This window comes from Terrapene carolina, unplaced genomic scaffold, assembly GCF_002925995.2.
Source record: "Terrapene carolina triunguis isolate 2854851 unplaced genomic scaffold, T_m_triunguis-2.0 Scaffold35022, whole genome shotgun sequence".
NCBI lineage: Eukaryota > Metazoa > Chordata > Testudines > Emydidae > Terrapene > Terrapene triunguis.
Window position 1 is genome coordinate 14,119,795 of NW_020699373.1, and position 17,946 is coordinate 14,137,740.

Sequence of the window (17,946 nt, forward strand, 5' to 3'; positions counted from 1 at the left end):
ACCTTTCAAAGGAAAGGAAATACATTTCATAGCCCTGTAGGACCAAATTCTCTGCCCAATTACAGTGGTGCCCTCTACTGGTGTTAACCCATATGAATGAAAGGAAAACTCAGCCTTTAAATTACAGTCCAGCCCAAGGCAGAGATCGCTTTTGCTATTTTTTTTTAAAAAAGCCAACAAGTACAGAATGAACGCGTCACTAAAAAGAGGGGATGCACGATTTTCAGGATGCCAGAATGCGGCCCCCACAATGACCAAGTGCTAGTGAATCTGGACAATACGCTGCAAACGAAGACCATGATCCCACAAATGGATCTACATGGGCAAATCTCTGAGTGTGCACTGGTTTCAGACCCCAAGCTGACAGTGGTGTCTGCCTGCCTGGATCTGACCACAAGATCATGGCCTAATGCCCATATGTAAGTGGGCCATCATCTAATGGAACATTGGACAAGATCATAAACAGAGATTCTATTCGATGTACGGTAACTAAACACAGAGGGTTGGGAAAGCTAGAGCTCCTTTTTTAAAAATTGTAAATTTCACTTTTGCTTTGAGCGTCCAAAAGGGTTATCAGGTTATAGCTACAAAGTGTAGAGTCTAAAAAGCAGTAACAATAGAGTTACACTGGAACAAAAATGTATTTTTCCCCTCTCCTATATAGTGATTAAGGCCCTGATTCTGCAAAGACTTATGCACGTGCTTAACTTTACACATTGCAAATAGTCTTCTTGTCTTCCATGAGAACACCCACCATGCCTAAAATGAAGGACACGTATAAGTCACCGCTGAACTGCCGTCTGTCTACATTTAAGGGTTAGAATAATAGAACTACAGGGCTGGAAGAGACCTCAATAAGTCATCAACTCCAGCCCCCAAACGCTGCGACAGGACCAAGTAAACCTAGACCATCCCTGACAGATGTTTGTCCCACTTTTTCTTAAAACCCTCCAGTGACAGGGATTCCACAACCTCCCTTGGAAGCCTGTTCCAGAGCTTAACTGCCCTTAGAGTTAGAAAGTTTTTCCTGCTACCTAACCTAAATCTCCCTTGCTGCAGATTAACTTTATTATTTCTTGTTCTACCTACAGTGGACATGGAGAACAATTGATCACAGTCCTCTTGGTAACAGCCCTTCACATATTTGAAGACAGACTGAGGGGGACCCTGATAACATTTATTTTCTTAAGAAAAAACAGTTTTTTAATCTTTCCTAAAAGTCAGGTTTCTAAATCATTTTTGTTGCTGTCCTCTGGACTCTCCTCAATTTGTCCACATCTTTCCTAAAGTGTGGCCCCCAGAACTGGGCACAATACTCCAGCTGAGGCCTCACCAGTGCCAAGCAGAGCAGGACAATTACCTCCCGAGTCTTACATATAACACTCCTTATACACCCCAGAGTAATAGTCTTTTTTGCAACTGCACCACACTGATGACTCATTCATTTTGCGATCTATTACAGCCCCCAGCTCCTTTTCAGCAGGACTACCACCTCGCCACTTACTCCCCCCTTTCTAGTTGTGCATTTGCTTTTATCTTCCCAAGTGAAGTACTTTGCATGTATCTCTATTGAATGTCATGTTGTTGAATTCTGACCAATTCTCCAATTTGTCAAAGTCCTTTTGAAATCTAATCCTGTCCTCCAAAGTTCTTGCAAATCCCCCTCCCCCCCGCTTTGGTGTCATCCACAAATTTTATAAGCATATTACCCACTCCATTATCTAAGTCATTAATGACAATATTGAATAGTACCGGATCCAAGAATGAACCACGTGGGACCCCACTAGATACAGCCTCCCAGTCTGACAGCGAACCATTGATAACTACTCACTGAATATGATTTTTCAACCAGTTATGCACCCACCTAATGAGGAATAGATGAAATTACTGTTGCCCTAGTTTGCTTATAAGAATGTCATGTGGGTCTGTGCCAAAACCCTTACTAAAAATCAAGATATATCATGTCTACCGCTTCCCCCGCCCAGGCCACTAACCCTGTCAAAAAACAATTAACATCAATTAACATTAAACTTGTTCTTTGTGAACATAGACTATCAGGGTTGGAAGGGACCTCAGGAGGTCATCTAGTCCAACCCCCTGCTCAAAGCAGGACCAATCCCCATGCTTTAGGTAAACTTAAAATAAATCAGTGAATACAGCCCAACATTTTGGTAGCCGTTAACCTGTTTAATGTTTCCACCACCAAAGCTACAATAATGATAAAAATGCTGCTGTTACACCACTGAAAACCTATTGCTCAGCTTCAGAACTGTTGAACTACACCCATTAATGGCAAAAAGTGAACAAATCATTTCCAGACTAGTATCATTTCTTGAGGATAGCCCAGTGGTTAGGTTAGAAAAATGGAACTTTTACCTTCTCTCTGTAGGATTTATTCTGATAATCTGATGGGTCGTCATCTATTAAATCATCTACAAAAAGAACAAAAATGAGTCCACTTAGGTATGACTGTGCTACCGCAGTACGTAATACGTATGTCTTCATTCACCCTGTGCCAGAACCTGGCTTACAAACTCTCGGGCTTGGTACTCGAGAATTTAAAAAAGGATAAACTGAAATGCTAGACAGCATTTAAGAGAGAGACTGGGCAGTCGTGTTACTACAAAGAGCATTAATATGTCGCAAAAGCTGTGTCCTGGATTATACCAATATCAGGATCACCTAGTGCACCAAGGTAACATGTCATTGAGGATACTGAATATTTCCCTCTAGGCTTGCGGCAATAAAAGCAGCCCTGTGTTGTCCGGGGATTATTTGATTTCCCAGAAAGGAAAAGGCCCTCTCCAGCCCTGTTCAGTTCTAGCCTTCTCCTAAGCAGAAGACACAAAAGACGATAACACCAAAACACAACCTGAAACCGTTGATTGGGATTAAATTCAACGTTTTCCACCTTCCACCCTGATTTACTCTAACTTTCCCCCGCCCCGTTCTTCCTAAAGATCACCTCTTAGCATGCAATGTGGAAAACAGTAAAAGGGAGAGTAGTAGCTAGCTCCTTAAAGCACTGGAAAAAAAGTGTATTGTGGGGGCATTGTCCAATTGGCTTGCGCTCTTTCACTCAGGGACCAATAAAAACATCCGTGACGTTGGATTGATGGAAACAGGAGCCAAACTATAGGCAGCAGACTGAGTACAGATCTACTGTGATGTCGGTGGGAGAGTTCAGACTTTTACTTACCTGACAACAACGGCTGCATGTTGAATAATTCAGCATTATAGACCTCCATTTGTCCAGCGTCCTTGTCTAACACACCGACAAAGTACCTATGGAGGGCACAGCAAGGGAGGATTAACCAGAGTGATGGTAAGTGAAATACGTTCGCAATATTATATGGCATGGTGCTCTTCATGTCCCTCCTCCTCCCTCCCCGCCCCAGCGGGGACCGATTTTTTCCAATCACAACAACTAGAATTTCACAGTAAAATGGGTTCCATAAAACTCACATAGGAGGCCTGATTTTTAACCCCAGAGTCTCAAATGAAGGCATCTAAATTAGCCCCCAGGCACACAAAACAGGTGTTGAGACGCCTAAGTGTCATCGTCTATTCTCTTTCTTGTTTCTATTTGCAGGGATCCTAAGACCACCTCTAAGCGGGATCTCATTGGGTGCAGTGTCTGGTTTCGGAAGCTTAAGAATGAAGTTTTTCTAGGGCTGCCTGGGCTCAGGATCAGTACTATCTGGAATGCAAAGGATACGGATATTTCAAACCCTGACTTGGTTCTCAGGCAAATAATTGTTTGCTGTAAGCGATTTGGCCAGTTTGGATGGCTCTTTTGTAGTCTGTCGGTTCTTTTCAAAGCTCAGATTCCACGTGGCCGTTCTCCGATTATTAATGGCCCTGGGAACCTACGGTTTGGGCTACACTTAAAACTAACAACTGATTAGCTGCGTTGGTCAGAGGTGTGAAAAATCACACCCCCAGCCAACATAACTATGACGACCAAACCCCCAGTGTAGACGCAGCTATGCCAACAGAGGAGTGCTTCTGTTTGGGGAGGCAGTGTTCCTACATTGAAAGAAAGACTCCTTCTGTTGGTGTAGCCTGTGTCTATGCTAGGAGGCTATGCCAGCATAGACATGTCTACACTAAAGCCTACGTGTGACAGCTTCCCAGAAACTGACTCTACTTTCTCCGCTACTGAGAAAACAGATATTTTTGCAGGACCAAAAACAGTTCATTTTAAAGGGATCGAGCCCTCCCTTTCTTTCCAGCCAGCAGTTCAGCGGGAGAAGACGGGTGGTTCACTTTGCTGCTGCCAGACCCGCATGGCTTGAGAAAATGTGTGTTTCTCCCATATTCAGCGTAACTCTGTGGAGCAGGCTGGATATTTCTCTCATCCACCTGGCAGCTGAGGACATTCTTTTTATGTTGCGTTTGGCAAGGTTGTCAGCCGGCTTGTGCTGGGTCGGCCCCTCTCTCTACCATTTTAAAAACTGGAACTGACTTGGTGAGGACCAAGTATGGCTACAGTATTACACCAGACATTCAGGTGTGCCGAGCTGAGGGAGGAATTCTCTCTACTGCCTTGTCTATTTCACGGGAGCAGTTCAACTAAAGGCGTAATTTCAAACTGATGTAGTTCAACAGTGCACCATCGAGCTAAGCTGAATCGACACGAGCCAGCTTCAAATTGAATTCAATGTCTCCGCAGGGTTTAGACAGGGACTAAGAGCAAAAATACAAGTCTAGTAGCTAATAAAACTTGGGAGGCCATTTCAGAAACAACTATGGACGAGTAGCTGCTAGAAGCTTTATGGAGGCAATGCCTTGTCTTCGGGTTGTGGAGAACGGCAACCCCACTGGTAGCTCCTTCAACTAGACAAAAAGAATGAGTCACACATTCAACTAAATTGAATGGAGAGGAAAGGAATAAAAAAAGGATGGGGTCTGAAGCCTCTAAACAACCCTCAGAAAGAAAAAGAGCATCCTACTCAGACTAGCCAGGTGTCCTCACCTAGGCGCAGTGATCTTCACACCTAAGGAAGCTAGGTTTCCACCTCTCCAGCTTCAAGAACTGGCCTCACATTAGCCAGGCACATGTCTACGGCTCTACACCAGCTGTTCCAAGGATTGATTACATCATTAAAACAGTCTCTTAATCATGCCCAATGATATGAGTGTTCAGAGATGGAGTCCTACGTTGGTATAAAATTGCATATCATTGATATTTGTAGCATAGATGTTCATTAGACTAATTGGGTCTCAATTTAACTCTCCAGACACAAGCATAAAACCGCCCCTAGAGTCTTGTTGCAATGACAGTATTGTAAATTAAGTTCTGTCAAAATTAAAGTCACAGTTCTCATTTCATTTGAGACAGAGGAGAACAAAAATACATGACCAGCATGTAATCAATCTCTTTCACCTTTTAGACGAGTTTAGTCCTGGATTTCCTGCTACAGCCACTCTTGGACTGCTTAACAAAGTGGCGAGTAGCAGAAAGGGGCTTGCTTTTAATCGAATCATTTAGGAGCCTCAAGTTTAGAAGTACCATCCCCCTGCTACACTCTCACATGATCCAAAACAAACACTGAGCTAATCTGTTCTCCTCCCACCCACATTGCCCATCAATATTTCAATTGTTATGAGGCACAGAATCAGCAAACGTATGTCAATGCAGCTGTTACCAGTACAGATCTGACTAGGACTCAAACTTGACAAACATTTCTGAAGTTCGCCTTTTTCACACTCCATTTGTATATAATAAACGTAAGAGACACATCAAGTCAAATTTGACCCCAAAAAGCAGGTTATCTATTAAAACAAACTTATCTCTAAATCTAAGACCAAACTAGCTGCAAAGTTTAAGTTGTGAGCACCACAGGCAAATGTTTTAGCTGCATCTGCCTGAAAAAAATCAGTTGATTTCTGTTCCTCCAACTACAGTTCTAGGTCTTCTCCACATTCCACATCTAAGGCAGGATTTCCACAGCTGTCTAAGGGATCTGGACATCCAATTACCAACTAATTTCAATAGGATTCCTCACAGATAAGCATATGAGTACGTTTTTGCAGGATCGGGGCCTTGCATGATTTTATTATTCAGTTCCTATGGAAACAAACCTGGTTGTACTGTTAGGACTATTGCCTGAAGTCATGTAAAAACTTGTTTTGTTCTTTTTCTCTCACTATTTACATATACAACAAAACCTAAATTTAGGCTCGAATTTGACCCGACAGTGTCTCTTATGGATGCTCCTCCTTCCGACTGCACACACATTAAACTTCCCTTGCTATTAATGGGAATGTCAGTGTGCCTCAAGGGAAGAACAGATTTCCTTAACAGATCCAACAGGAAAGGATTATTTGCAGTTGACTTTTCCTGGATCCACTTATTCCAAAGGTTTCTATCAAAACCAGAGGTTCCCTTACTACAGTTCCTAGATCAAGCAAGACTTGATAAAACAACATTATTATTACTAACATTTGCCTGGATGCTCCAGGATCTGTTATCTTTTTCTTATTCTTCCCAATGAAAATACCATCCCTTTATGGTGTATGGCAGTGGTTCTCAACCAGGGGTATGCGTACCCCTGCGGATACGCAGAGGTCTTCCAGGGGGTATGTCAACTCATCTGGATATTTGCCTAGTTTTACAACAGGTACGTAAAAAGCACTAGCGAAGTCAGTACAAACTAAAATGTCATACAGGCAATGACTTGTTCATACTGCTCTATATACCATACACTGAAATGTAAGTACAACATTTATATTCCAAAAAATGAGACAGTCAGCCGTTTTTCAGGGATAGCGTGCTGTGACACTTTTGTATTATTATGTCTGATTTTGTAAGCAAGTCGTTTTTAAGTGAGGTGAAACCTGGGGGGGCGCAAAACAAATCAGACTCCTGAAAGGGGTACAGAAGTCTGGAAAGGTTGAGAACCACCGGTGTACGGAACAGTCAAATAGATCATCAAGCTGCTGACCTGCAACTGCCCAGTGATCATTCAAGACCAAGGAATCCTCTGCATACACCTCTACCTTGATATAACGCACCCCGATATAACACGAATTCGGATATAACACGGTAAAGCAGCGCTCCGGGGGGGGGAGGGAGGGGCTGCGCACTCCGGTGGATCAAAGCAAGTTCGATATAATGCGGTTTCAGCTATAATGCGGTAAGATTTTTTGGCTCCCGAGGACAGCGTTATATCGAGGTAGAGGTGTATATCATGTACAGATTCTGCCAAATTTGAAGGGTGGGTTATTAAACTGGATTCTGCAACATCAGTGTCTCTCCTTGGTGATTTTACTTACCGGTTTGTTTGTTTTTTAACCTGATGTACACATATACTGCACGGCTAGATATTTCAGCAGCACTCAGCACCTCTCATCGAGAACAATGGGAGCGGTGAGGTGCTGAACTCTTGAAAATCTGCCCCTCTTTCTTTCCGATCCTCAGCAGAAGCTGAGCTCTTCTGAAAATCTGCCCCCGCATTTATAAACAGCACAAATGAAAAGGCTAAGACAAGAATCAAGTAAACAGAACAACTGCTTTCCCTCCTCCTTTGCACGCACTCCATACCTGCATAGGGAGTTACATTTCAGGACACCTGAGCCGAAGTTTTTTCCCACATAAGAAAGCCTGTCTGTTTCCGAAGTCTAAAATACAAAGAAAAGTAACTTTAGTGATGGGGTACTTGTGACACAAATTCTCCATGTGCACTGAACTTTCTAACCAAGCTATTAAGTCCTTTTTTCCTGGGTATCAGATACCAACAAAAGACATTTTTAACTTGTCTACTTTTAGGGAAATTTTCTCATCAAGTCTATTAAAAAAAACCACACCGATATTTCCCAAAGAAAGTCTCAAAAGAAACAACAACATTTCTTACCACTGAAAGAGCCCAACCTGGTAAATAATGCTACCCCCACATTCACCTAAAGGAAGGTAAGAACACTTTACGTGGACATTATTGCCTTCATAGTTCTAATAGTATTTTTGGTTAACTTCTGAGCACGCTTAGCACTCTGTCGTGAACTCTGGAATTTAAAAAACACAGCTAGAACGTCTTGTCCGCAGTAGTTAAACCTAAAAGTGATGGTTTGTAATAGAACTGCTGTAACTAGTTAGGGCTAAAAATGTATAAGAAATTAACCATCTTTGCTATTAAATTTAAGGTGTTGTTTCAGATGCTTTAGTTAAAGTTACATCCAGCCTTCCATTATAACTGTTGCTCATAACTTCCTGAAAATTAATTCTCCTCCTGGACTGAAAACTGCTGTGTTTTGTCTCAGCTCCAAGGTTATTCCTGGGGCAGTGGTAGCATGAGTAAAATTAATTCAGTGATTTTTTAAAATGTAATTTTAATACACACAAGCACACACTATCACTATATATACACACACACGCTTTTGAAAAACTGGACTTCTTTATGTGCCCTTGGACTCAAAAATAGCTGAACTTTAAAACTTCATTGCATCGTCAGTTTATGTCCCCAATCCCGAAAGCGGAGTGTGATTCAGCCACTCTAAAGAGTTTACAGGATTAGGGCCTATGTTTAAAAATGATTTAAATAAAGAACTTTCGTACATCAGCAGTACAAAATTTCTACCTAGTTTGTGGTTGAACATGTGTATACTATTCAGTAGTACTAACTGCGTAACTCCACAATAACTCAGGTAAGTTTTCTCCTTTTCTGGCCATTGGCTTGTTTCTCTTTCAACTAAAGCCAACACAAGCAAAACTTTCACACAAGAGAATTCAATCATAACAAAAACTACAGCAATGCAAATGTTAAGGTTAGAAATGTAAACATGAAAGAAATCGGAAAATGCAACGTGGTTTTTGCAGTCATCGTAGCCTGCCTACTCTGCAAATAATACCTTTACTTTTTTATTAGGTATGCTGTAAACCATATACCTAATATATACAGTGTGTGCAACATGGGAAAGTCAATATTACTTTCAGACTCTATGACTGTGTGTGTTTAATTTGGTAACCTTAACTATATTACTGCAATGGTATTTTGCATTTAACATATGAGCCAGAGCAATTCAAACTTGCAGTGTACTGCATTATTGAACCCTGTTACCATCCCTTTATATAATTGGTATTAATACACTTGAAGTACATTGTTTGGTAAGCTGTATGTGTCTGATCATGAATTGCTTTGATAAAACAAAATCATGCTTTCATACCTATCAACACACTAATACGCCGGACTACTTCTTAAGGTTACACTGACATCTTGTGGTTTTGTAGACTAAAGACTGCAGAATACACACTTTTTAGAGAATTGAGGAGTTCCAGGTATCAGTGCACAGACTATTCCTCATATTAACATGGCAGACAGCTAACTCAAAGCTACAGGCAAAAGCTCTTCCCCCCCTTTCTCCCCCCCCCCACCCCCCGCCACTGTTCCAAGCAGCAGCTTTTTCCATTTAAACTTCTGCTACCACTTTCCCTCACTCCAATCTGATTTCTGCTGCTAAGAACAGTCTCTCCGCCATGCAAGCTGAAATAAGGGTCTGGACATATCCAGAATCTCATAAAATACCATAAAGTTGAATGGTTTAATTTGGGGGTTTGTGTTTTGTTTTTAATTTACATGGAGGGTTCATTGGCTACTTTCTCTTTCAAAAGCGACAAAGAGTCCTGTGGCACCTTATAGATTAACAGATGTATCGGAGCATAAGCTTTCGTGGGTGAATACCCACTTCGTCAGACGCATGTCCAGACTAACACAGCTACCCCTCTGATACTTTCTCTCTTAAGGGGCACCATCAATTTGAAATCTAGCCAATTTTTTTTCTAAGTTAGTTAAAAACGTTTTCAGTTACTACACCTGCTTAAATCCCCCTCCTAATTTATGATGCTTTACCATCACATTTGTTTTAATGTTTTCCTCTTCATTGCTTGGGGGGGGGGGGAGTAGGGGAGAGAGGGGAAGACCCACAAAACAATAGCCCAACTAAAGCCCTGCTCCTACAATCAGATCCATGCCAGTAGACCCATAGACAACCCTACTGGGAACAATGGGGCGCCATGCAGATCCAATTTCAGGACTGGGGCCTATCTCCTTATACAAGAGAACCAGTGAAAATGACTGTACATGAAGAGGATGCCAAATGCACAAACGAAAACCTGATACAGAGTTTTTCCTTCACCCCAGGACCATAGGAATTCACAGACTGGATCAGACCCAAAATTCATCTAGTCCAATATCTGTCTCCAAATGTGGGCAGTTCCAAATACTTCAGAGGAAGGTACAAGAACTCCAAAATAGCAGATGGAGGATAATCTGCCACCACATTAGAGCTCATCTTGATGTCTAATTGCTTAAAATATTTAATACATATGAGCAAAAGATTTAATAATCTTCCAAAATGAGTTATTCACTATAATGCTACATATTTTATATCCATACAATATCTTTCATTTCTTGTAATCTTCGGTGTTATACTTGTAACAATAGCAGGTTACAAAAATATACAAAAGTAAGATTTACATATTTTTCAATACTTCTTGGCAAAAATATCCCGATTGACAGACAAAAACCTGGTAATAAACAGGGATCTGATATTTCACTGTAGAACTTTTCTACAATGACAAACAAACTTACCAAGATTCTTTGGTGTTTCTTTCTGGGATTAGTAGCGTCTTTGCTTTTGTATAAAGTAAAATCCATGTTTTCAGAATTCTGCAGTTTTCCATTTGAGAATTGAACTGTAATAAATGTGTAATGAGAAAGCATTTGAAACAGTACAGATAAAGGTAATTGGTATGTTTAAAATAAAAATGTTGATAACAATGCCAAGAAAGAGGTTGTTTTTAATGAGAATTTTGGGCAGCCTGAGTTATGTCAGAGTTAATTTCAGTATACAAGTGATTTTTTTTTTCAGAATAATTACTCCACTTTGGAAGCCAAGTAATTATTCTGGAATAAAGTGACTTTTCTTATGACACAGTATCCACACAGGAAGTGAGTCTGGAATATCTACCGCAGAACAGTTTACTCTGCAGTGGTTATTCCACTCAATTTCCGAGCATAGAAAGGACCTTATATTGTGCTAAAGGTGTAGCGCAAACAGAGGGTCACTAATGCCCTACACCTGAGACGTCAGTGATTTGTCCCGAGTAAGATGCCAGAGAATTTCCCTGGCAAGGCTAGACCAAGGCTAGACACTAAAGAAGGATGTAATCAGACATGATTTGAAAGATTCTACTATTTGCCCCAACTGAGATAAGGGCCCGGTGTCCTAGGAGCTGTACAAAACAGTCAGAAACAGACCCCGAAGAGCGCACAATTCCTCCATCACTGACAATTTTGAAATCAAGATGGGATGTTTTTTTCAAAAAGCTCTGCTCTAGGAATTATTGTGGGGCAGGTCCCTGGCCCATGCTATAAAGGAGATCAGACTCGATGATCACAATGGTCCCTTCTGGCCTTGGAATCTATGAATTTAAACAATCTTTTGGATGTAGACAGCTACCTGAATTTAACCTCAACACTTGGAGACTATTTGTATAATGTTCCATTCATCTCTATGTTCATGAATCTATGTTGACTGGAGACTTCAAAGGGACCACGCACATACATGCACTCATTTGCTTTCTCGGAGCAGGGCCCGAATGCAGCACAGTGAAGGCGATGCAAAAAAAACACATTGTAATAACAAGGCTGATGTGAAAACACAGCAAAGGAGCAGCTTAGAAACAAGCAGCCTGCCCTCCAGAAAACTGCCTTCTACCTTTATTTGTCTTTCACTGACTTTAATTTAGGGTTGATTATTATTTTAATAGCTACAATTCTGCATTTTTTCTTTAAATCTCACAGGTAAATATTTTGTCACACCTCTAAAAACTGAGTACAGTTGCACAGTGGTGCATGCCAGTTAGGGTGCATGCCTCAGTTAGGGTGACCAGATGTCCAGATTGGCCAAACCGGACAGACTCTACGCAAAAGAATAAATGGACACAAATCTGACATCAGGAATCATAACACCCAAAAACCAGTGGGAGAACACTTCAACCTCTCTAACCACTCAGTGACAGACTTGAAGGTGGCAATTTTGCAACAAAAAAATTTCAAAAACAGAATCCAAAGAGAGACTGAGCTTGAATTAATATGCAAATTAGATACAATTAACTTAGGTCTGAACAGAGAGTGGGAATGGTTGGGTCATTACACTAATTGAATCTATTTCCCCATGTTACAATATCCTCACACCTTCTATGGGTCATCTCGTTTACCACTTCAAAGATTTTTTCCTCTCTCCTGCTGCATCTCACTCGACTCAATTGTTTGGCCTCTTTCTGCTTTTGGGATAACTAATAAAAAAAACAGGGAGTGGAGTGACGGTCAAAGGTTCAAAATCAGGGTGCCGGACGGGGACACCGAGCAGAGAACCCCGGACAGCGCCCACTGCTCCTCAAAGGTGTCAAGGGAGCCAGCGGACGCTGCCCAGTGGAACTCTGCCCGGAGACGTGAGACCAGGGAGGTACGGAAATAGGCCCCAGAGTCGCAGAGCACCCCCTCGTCCAACGTCCTCTCCCTGGTATTGTAGATGGTGAGTTTGGCTAAAGCCAGGAGGAGGTTGACGAGGAGGTCTCGTGACTTCGTGGGGCCACGGCTAGGGGGTGTGTAAATGAACAGGTGTGGGGAAAAGTGCAGCCAGAACCTCAACAAGAGGCCTCTTACATTTGGCATGGCTACTCCCACCTTTTCATGTTCTCTGGATGTATAAATATCTCCTTCCTGTGTGTTCCATTCTATGCATCAGATGAAGTGGGCTGTAGCCCACGAAAGCTTACGCTCTAATAAATGTGTTAGTCTCTAAGGTGCCACAAGTCCTCCTGTTCTTCTTGCGGATACAGACTAACACGGCTGCTACTCTGAGTCCCGATTTTGGGGTCTTTTTCTTATATAGGCTCCTATTAACCCTGACCCCCTGTCCGATTTTTCACGTTTGCTGTCTGGTCACCCTAACCTCAGTCCTCATAGCCATCAGATACAGACGCCTGCTGTGGCCAGAACAACGCCAGGGTGAGGGATTCACCCTCCACCCCTGAGGGCAGCACAGCGGTTCCCTTCACGGGCAAGCAGGAGGAAGGAGCCCCCAACAGAAAGGACGCATCTGACCACGGTGGGCTCTGCAGCCTGCCTAGGGCAAGGGCCCCCCAGAATTCGCCTCTACAAGGTGCAGGGTCGGGAGAACACCGGGGACATCCAGCCGGCCGGGGAGGACGAAACTCCCCTACATCCAAGCCAACAAACGTCCCCTGCGATCAAAGCCAGACCCCTGCCCGCAGCTACGCGCCCACCCCGAGACCCGCGCAGGGCAGCGAGGGGTGCCCCGACTCCCGGGCGGCTGCTGGGGGGCGCGGGGCAGCAGCGCCCCTGGCCGGGGGAGCCGGCCCCCGCGCACCGCGTGGCGCAGGAGGGCGCGCAGCCGGCGGCCCGGACCCTGCGCCCCGGGGCGCAGCTCGGGGGAGAGCGGCCCGTGCTCCGCCCCAGCGTACGGGGCGCGGCTCTTACCGAGCGGGGCGCTCTGGGCCTCCTCGGGGTCCCCCCGGTAGCACCAGCGGGCGGCGGCGGCCATGGCGCGGCTCCTCGCGGCCGGCTAGAGACAGGCTCCCGGCCGCGATCGCCACCTACAGCCGGCTGGAGACGCCCCCGGTTCAATGGCCCGCTGCGCAGAGACCAGCCGGGTCTGGGCGTCGCCCCCTGGGCCTCTGCTCTGCTCTGCCCCTGCCTGGGACGCACAGCTGCTCTGTGCGAGCACTGCGGGCCCGCTGACAACAGGGCTACAAGGAGAGGTGGGGTCTGGGGCCCTCTCGTTTCTGGGAGCGCCTCTGCATCTTCTGCTGAAAGTGGTTCCCCCCCTCCCACCACCACCTTTTTATGCATTGCCGTGAGTCAGTCCTAAGAGGACAAGAAGAGTTGCAAGCAGCGCAGTGGGTATCATCATTAAATACAGCAGGGTTGGAGCAAGCTTCTGAAGAACTTCCTAGCAATTATGTCTACTTACCACCACCTGGCAAATGTAGGGAGAATATTACAATCAAACATCACGCACTGATCGGCTAGATTGTTACAAATACAAATGGCTAGAAATAGACCTACCACCATCTGCTTCCTTCCCTCAATAACACTTTTGCAGGGAGGCCCAGTCTGCTGTTTAATTTCAGTCAGAGTTTTGCCTGGTTTAATAAGAACTTCAGGAGTTGCCCCATTATATGTATTATTTGAATGGCTGAACTTTATGAGTGTGACCCACAATCTAAAACTGTCCATCTTAAGCAAGAGCTGCGGTGACAGGGTCAGGAAGAAAGGCAGAGTGGGGGGGTGAGAGTTTGAGAGAAAGGAGACCCCCTTTCACCAGAGCTCATTTGAACTCTGGTTTCACAAGCCTTTGAACATTTGGGACTGCACCATAGTTTAGTCCAGTCCAGAATATGAGTCCAGTTATTGCCATCTGTTCTTTAGTGAAACCACATCCCTATTTGACAACTAATGATTCTTTCTGTTCCCAAATGTACATAAATAGTTGTCGATATTATCCTTAAGCACTCTGCTTCCAGTTGAGGTCCCCTCAAACACATATACCCCCTTTCTCTAGGGAGAGTTGTTGGTCTGCTTACAACTATCACTTGGCTAACAGTCAACTTTAAACATTCTTCAAATAACATCCTTGTGGCCAGTCTTTGCGTACATGTTAACTGGAGTGTGTGTGTCCCAGACCAGCTTTCTAGACCAAGTTTTCTGTCATGCCAACAGAAAAAAAGTTTAGACAAAGGCTATTGGGTAGAATTTTGATATTAATAAGAGATAAGAGGTGTCTTTGGATATTAATACAAAACAATTATAATTACCCATATCTGGATATATTATTCCTATCATAGATGTTGATGAGTCTCATTGGCTGCAGGCTGCTGATTCTCTAAGAAGTGAATTAAAACAGTCTGCATGGAGGGGGGGAAAAGCTGAATGAGAGATGGTGCCCATAGCCATGGTCTTCTCTTGTTCTCACAGCCTGTGTCGGTCTGTCTCTTCGGAGCCTGTGGCTGAGGTAAGCTTATTTTAGATCTCAGAAAAGCAGGACACTGCATTATTTCTGTTTTAAAATAAGCCACACTCTACAGGTACTTGAACTCAAGTTTGCAAAATCCTTTGGGAGCTACCACTGCTTCTCCTGGCCTATATTGCATGATGTCATTTGTGAAATTACAGGCATCCATAGGAAGACCTGGATACAGCACATTGCAACGATGGATGGAAAGAAGAAAATCCTGCCTGCACTAGAATGTTAATTTTTCTTCCTCTCTCCTGTCTGGCTCATGCAAGAGGCGAGAGTCTGCTGCTACCAGCCAATGGAATTATTACTTTTTTCAGTTCCAGTGATAAAAGCTCATTGCTTTAGTGCTGAAGTTTGAGATTCGGACCCAGCTGAAGACCCAAATGGAGGAAGGAGAGGAGAGTGCTGTTACAAATTGGCATCCGACGTGGCATGTGATTTTGTAAGGACCTGTCTACAGTAGCAAACTGGTTCATTGCCGACAGTGGGTCTGTGTCTTAATGGCTGTGAATTAAGGCGATTTTTTGTGTTAGTTCTGTGCAGGGATTTCTAGGGGTCTGGCTTATTAGTATTTTTGTATCTGTTCTTTCCAATGTCTGATGCATGTTTGATTTAAACTTTGGTCTAATGCATCTGTAAACTGCTTTAGTTAAGATGGCTCTAGATGTTGTATTATTTTCTGTATATTAATGAGGGAAGAGAAGCTCACCGTTGTTATTCTCTGCAGCCATTATTGGCGCTGGAGGAATGCCTGGTTCTGGGACAATCTACACTCATTGCTATATTTGCTTTCCACAAGCTACTCTTAGTATAACTTTTTGTGAGTGATGTACTCAAATATTTGGATGCTAATATTTTAATGGTACTGTTAAATTTATTAACCTTAATTTGGGATAGTGCAGATTATATACAGTATGTTTTTATGTTTTATATTTTATGACTTTTAAACCAAACTTCGTACTTTTATATAACTTAAGCATTATACTTAGCTGTATAAAAACTGTTTTCTTAACATGTGTATTAGATAATTTTAACATGATCTTTAATAAAAAATTTAAATCTGTGCTTATTTTTCTCTTGCGGTTTGTCCCAATCAGTACAGTTGGTAGTTACAGTCAGGCCTGAGAATTTTCTCCTGTTTTTAGAATGGGTTGAATTATGCTTCTGGAAGACTTTAACAATCATTTACGGATAGGCTTTTACTTATTTAGTGAAGTGTTGCCAACTCTTGTGATTTTTATCATGCATCTCACAATATTTGATGTTTCAGTTCAAGCCCCAGCTCTTGCAGGCACAGAATGACGTGAAAAGCTCAGCTTTCATTTTTATTAAAAAGTAAGTTTGTGGCCTTCACAAGTGCAGGGACCAGCTTGGGAACATGACTCAAGTGCACCCTAAAGGCTCAAAAACCAGAATGCAAAGGAAAATAACCCAATGTTAATTTTTTAAAAGCCGCTCATGATTTCTAATACAGCTTCGTGATTTTTGGGGAGCCTGACTCATGATTTTTGAACATCTGGGATTGGCAACAGTTCTGCTGTTATAGCCTGCTGGAAACGCCCTGGAGCATTGCTTTCCAAGCCCAGGGACCTATGCCTTAGATGAGGGTGTGCACAGTTTCCACCCTACTTTAACAGGCTCTGATGTGGGGCACTGACTGGTCCTGCAGGGTGGAGGGTGCATAGGGGCCCAGCTCAGGGTGGGATCAGGCCAATGAACATGGGGGAAGGAATGGGGGGGGGGGAGCCCTAAAGTGGGAGGGTGCTGAAGCTCTTGGGAGGCTGCAGTTCTGCTTGACAGGGAAGGGGGCGCTCCTGAGCCTCAGCCTTGATTGAAATCACATTCTGATTGGTTTATGGAGGGCACGTCCAATCAGCGAGCAGTTTATTGATAAAGCCCCTGGCGCACCGTGGTGGTATCAGCAAACTGGTGGCTGATTGGCTGAGGCGACGCCTCGGGGCGCCAAGGGCAGCGAATGGAGCCCTATGATTGGCTAGGAGTTTCGCATCCCGGGAGGCTGCGGAGCCTTTTTTCTTCTCGTCCCCGCCCACCCCGCTGATTGGTCGCCATACGATGGCGTCACTTCCTGCTGCCGGCGAGGCGGTTGCAGTGTCCGGAGTGGAGGGGGGAGGAGACCGGAGCGAGCTGGAGAGGAACCCGCCGGGGCCGAGAACGACGGGCCCCCCCCCGCCCGGAGACGCAGAGCCGCGGGAGGGGAGGGGACTGCACGGCGCAGGTGAGGCAGGCTCGGGGCGGGCGGGCGGGAGAGGCTGCGCGCGCTGCGCCGGGGGCGCGCGGGAGACGGGGCGGGCGCGCGCTGTGTTTGGGGTGGTTTGTTCTCTTGTCAGCGCTTGTCTCGCCGATGAGCGGGGAGGGGGGGGTGGGGAGTGAGGAGGGGACCGGGGTCCTGCGCATGCGCCGGGGGCTGGGAGACGGCGAGATTAGTGTCACCGACGCTAGACAGTCTGAGAGGGAGGGGCGGGGCCTCGGCCGGCTGGTGAGTGACAGGGCGGCGGGGGGGGCCCCTCTGGCCAGGGCTCGGGCTGGCACCAGGCCCCCCATACACGTCTCCCCCCCGCAGGGACAGCCCTGCCCGTAGGCCCCCACTGCAGCCTCCGCTCATCCACCCCCCCCCCGCAGGGACAGACCCCAACCCGCCCCCACCCCCGCAGGCTGCCCTCGTCTCCCAGCCCCCTGCAGTGACAGATCTGCCTGTAGGCCCCCACTGCAGCCTTCCCTCATCTACACATCCTCCTGCGGGGACAGACATACCCCAGCGCCGCCCCCCCCCCCAGCTGCCCTCATATCCCTGCCCCGGCTCCCCTACAGTGACAGATCTGCATGTAGCCCCCCACTGCAGCCTTCCCTCACCTACACATCCTCCTGCGGGGACAGACATAC

General features: G+C 44.8%; 2 protein-coding genes across 2 annotated transcripts in view; one reads left to right on the forward strand and one right to left on the reverse strand.

The window, feature by feature from the left end:
- The window catches only part of LOC113405321 (DNA-directed RNA polymerase I subunit RPA49-like), a 30,358-nt gene extending 16,747 nt beyond the window's left edge, over positions 1-13,611 (reverse strand). Inside the window, exons 1-5 of the mRNA XM_026646433.1 lie at positions 13,506-13,611; positions 10,590-10,693; positions 7,550-7,626; positions 3,200-3,285; positions 2,377-2,432 (exon numbers count right to left, since the gene is read on the reverse strand). Of these exons, the coding sequence (XP_026502218.1) occupies positions 2,377-2,432; positions 3,200-3,285; positions 7,550-7,626; positions 10,590-10,693; positions 13,506-13,569 (387 nt within the window). The 5' untranslated portion in view covers positions 13,570-13,611. The remainder of the gene's footprint in view (positions 1-2,376; positions 2,433-3,199; positions 3,286-7,549; positions 7,627-10,589; positions 10,694-13,505) is intronic.
- A 3,536-nt stretch (positions 13,612-17,147) lies between these two features.
- The window catches only part of LOC112111162 (zinc finger and BTB domain-containing protein 5), a 14,201-nt gene continuing 13,402 nt past the window's right edge, over positions 17,148-17,946 (forward strand). The window contains exon 1 of the mRNA XM_024206465.2: positions 17,148-17,281. The gene's annotated coding sequence lies outside the window, so the exon portion shown is untranslated. The remainder of the gene's footprint in view (positions 17,282-17,946) is intronic.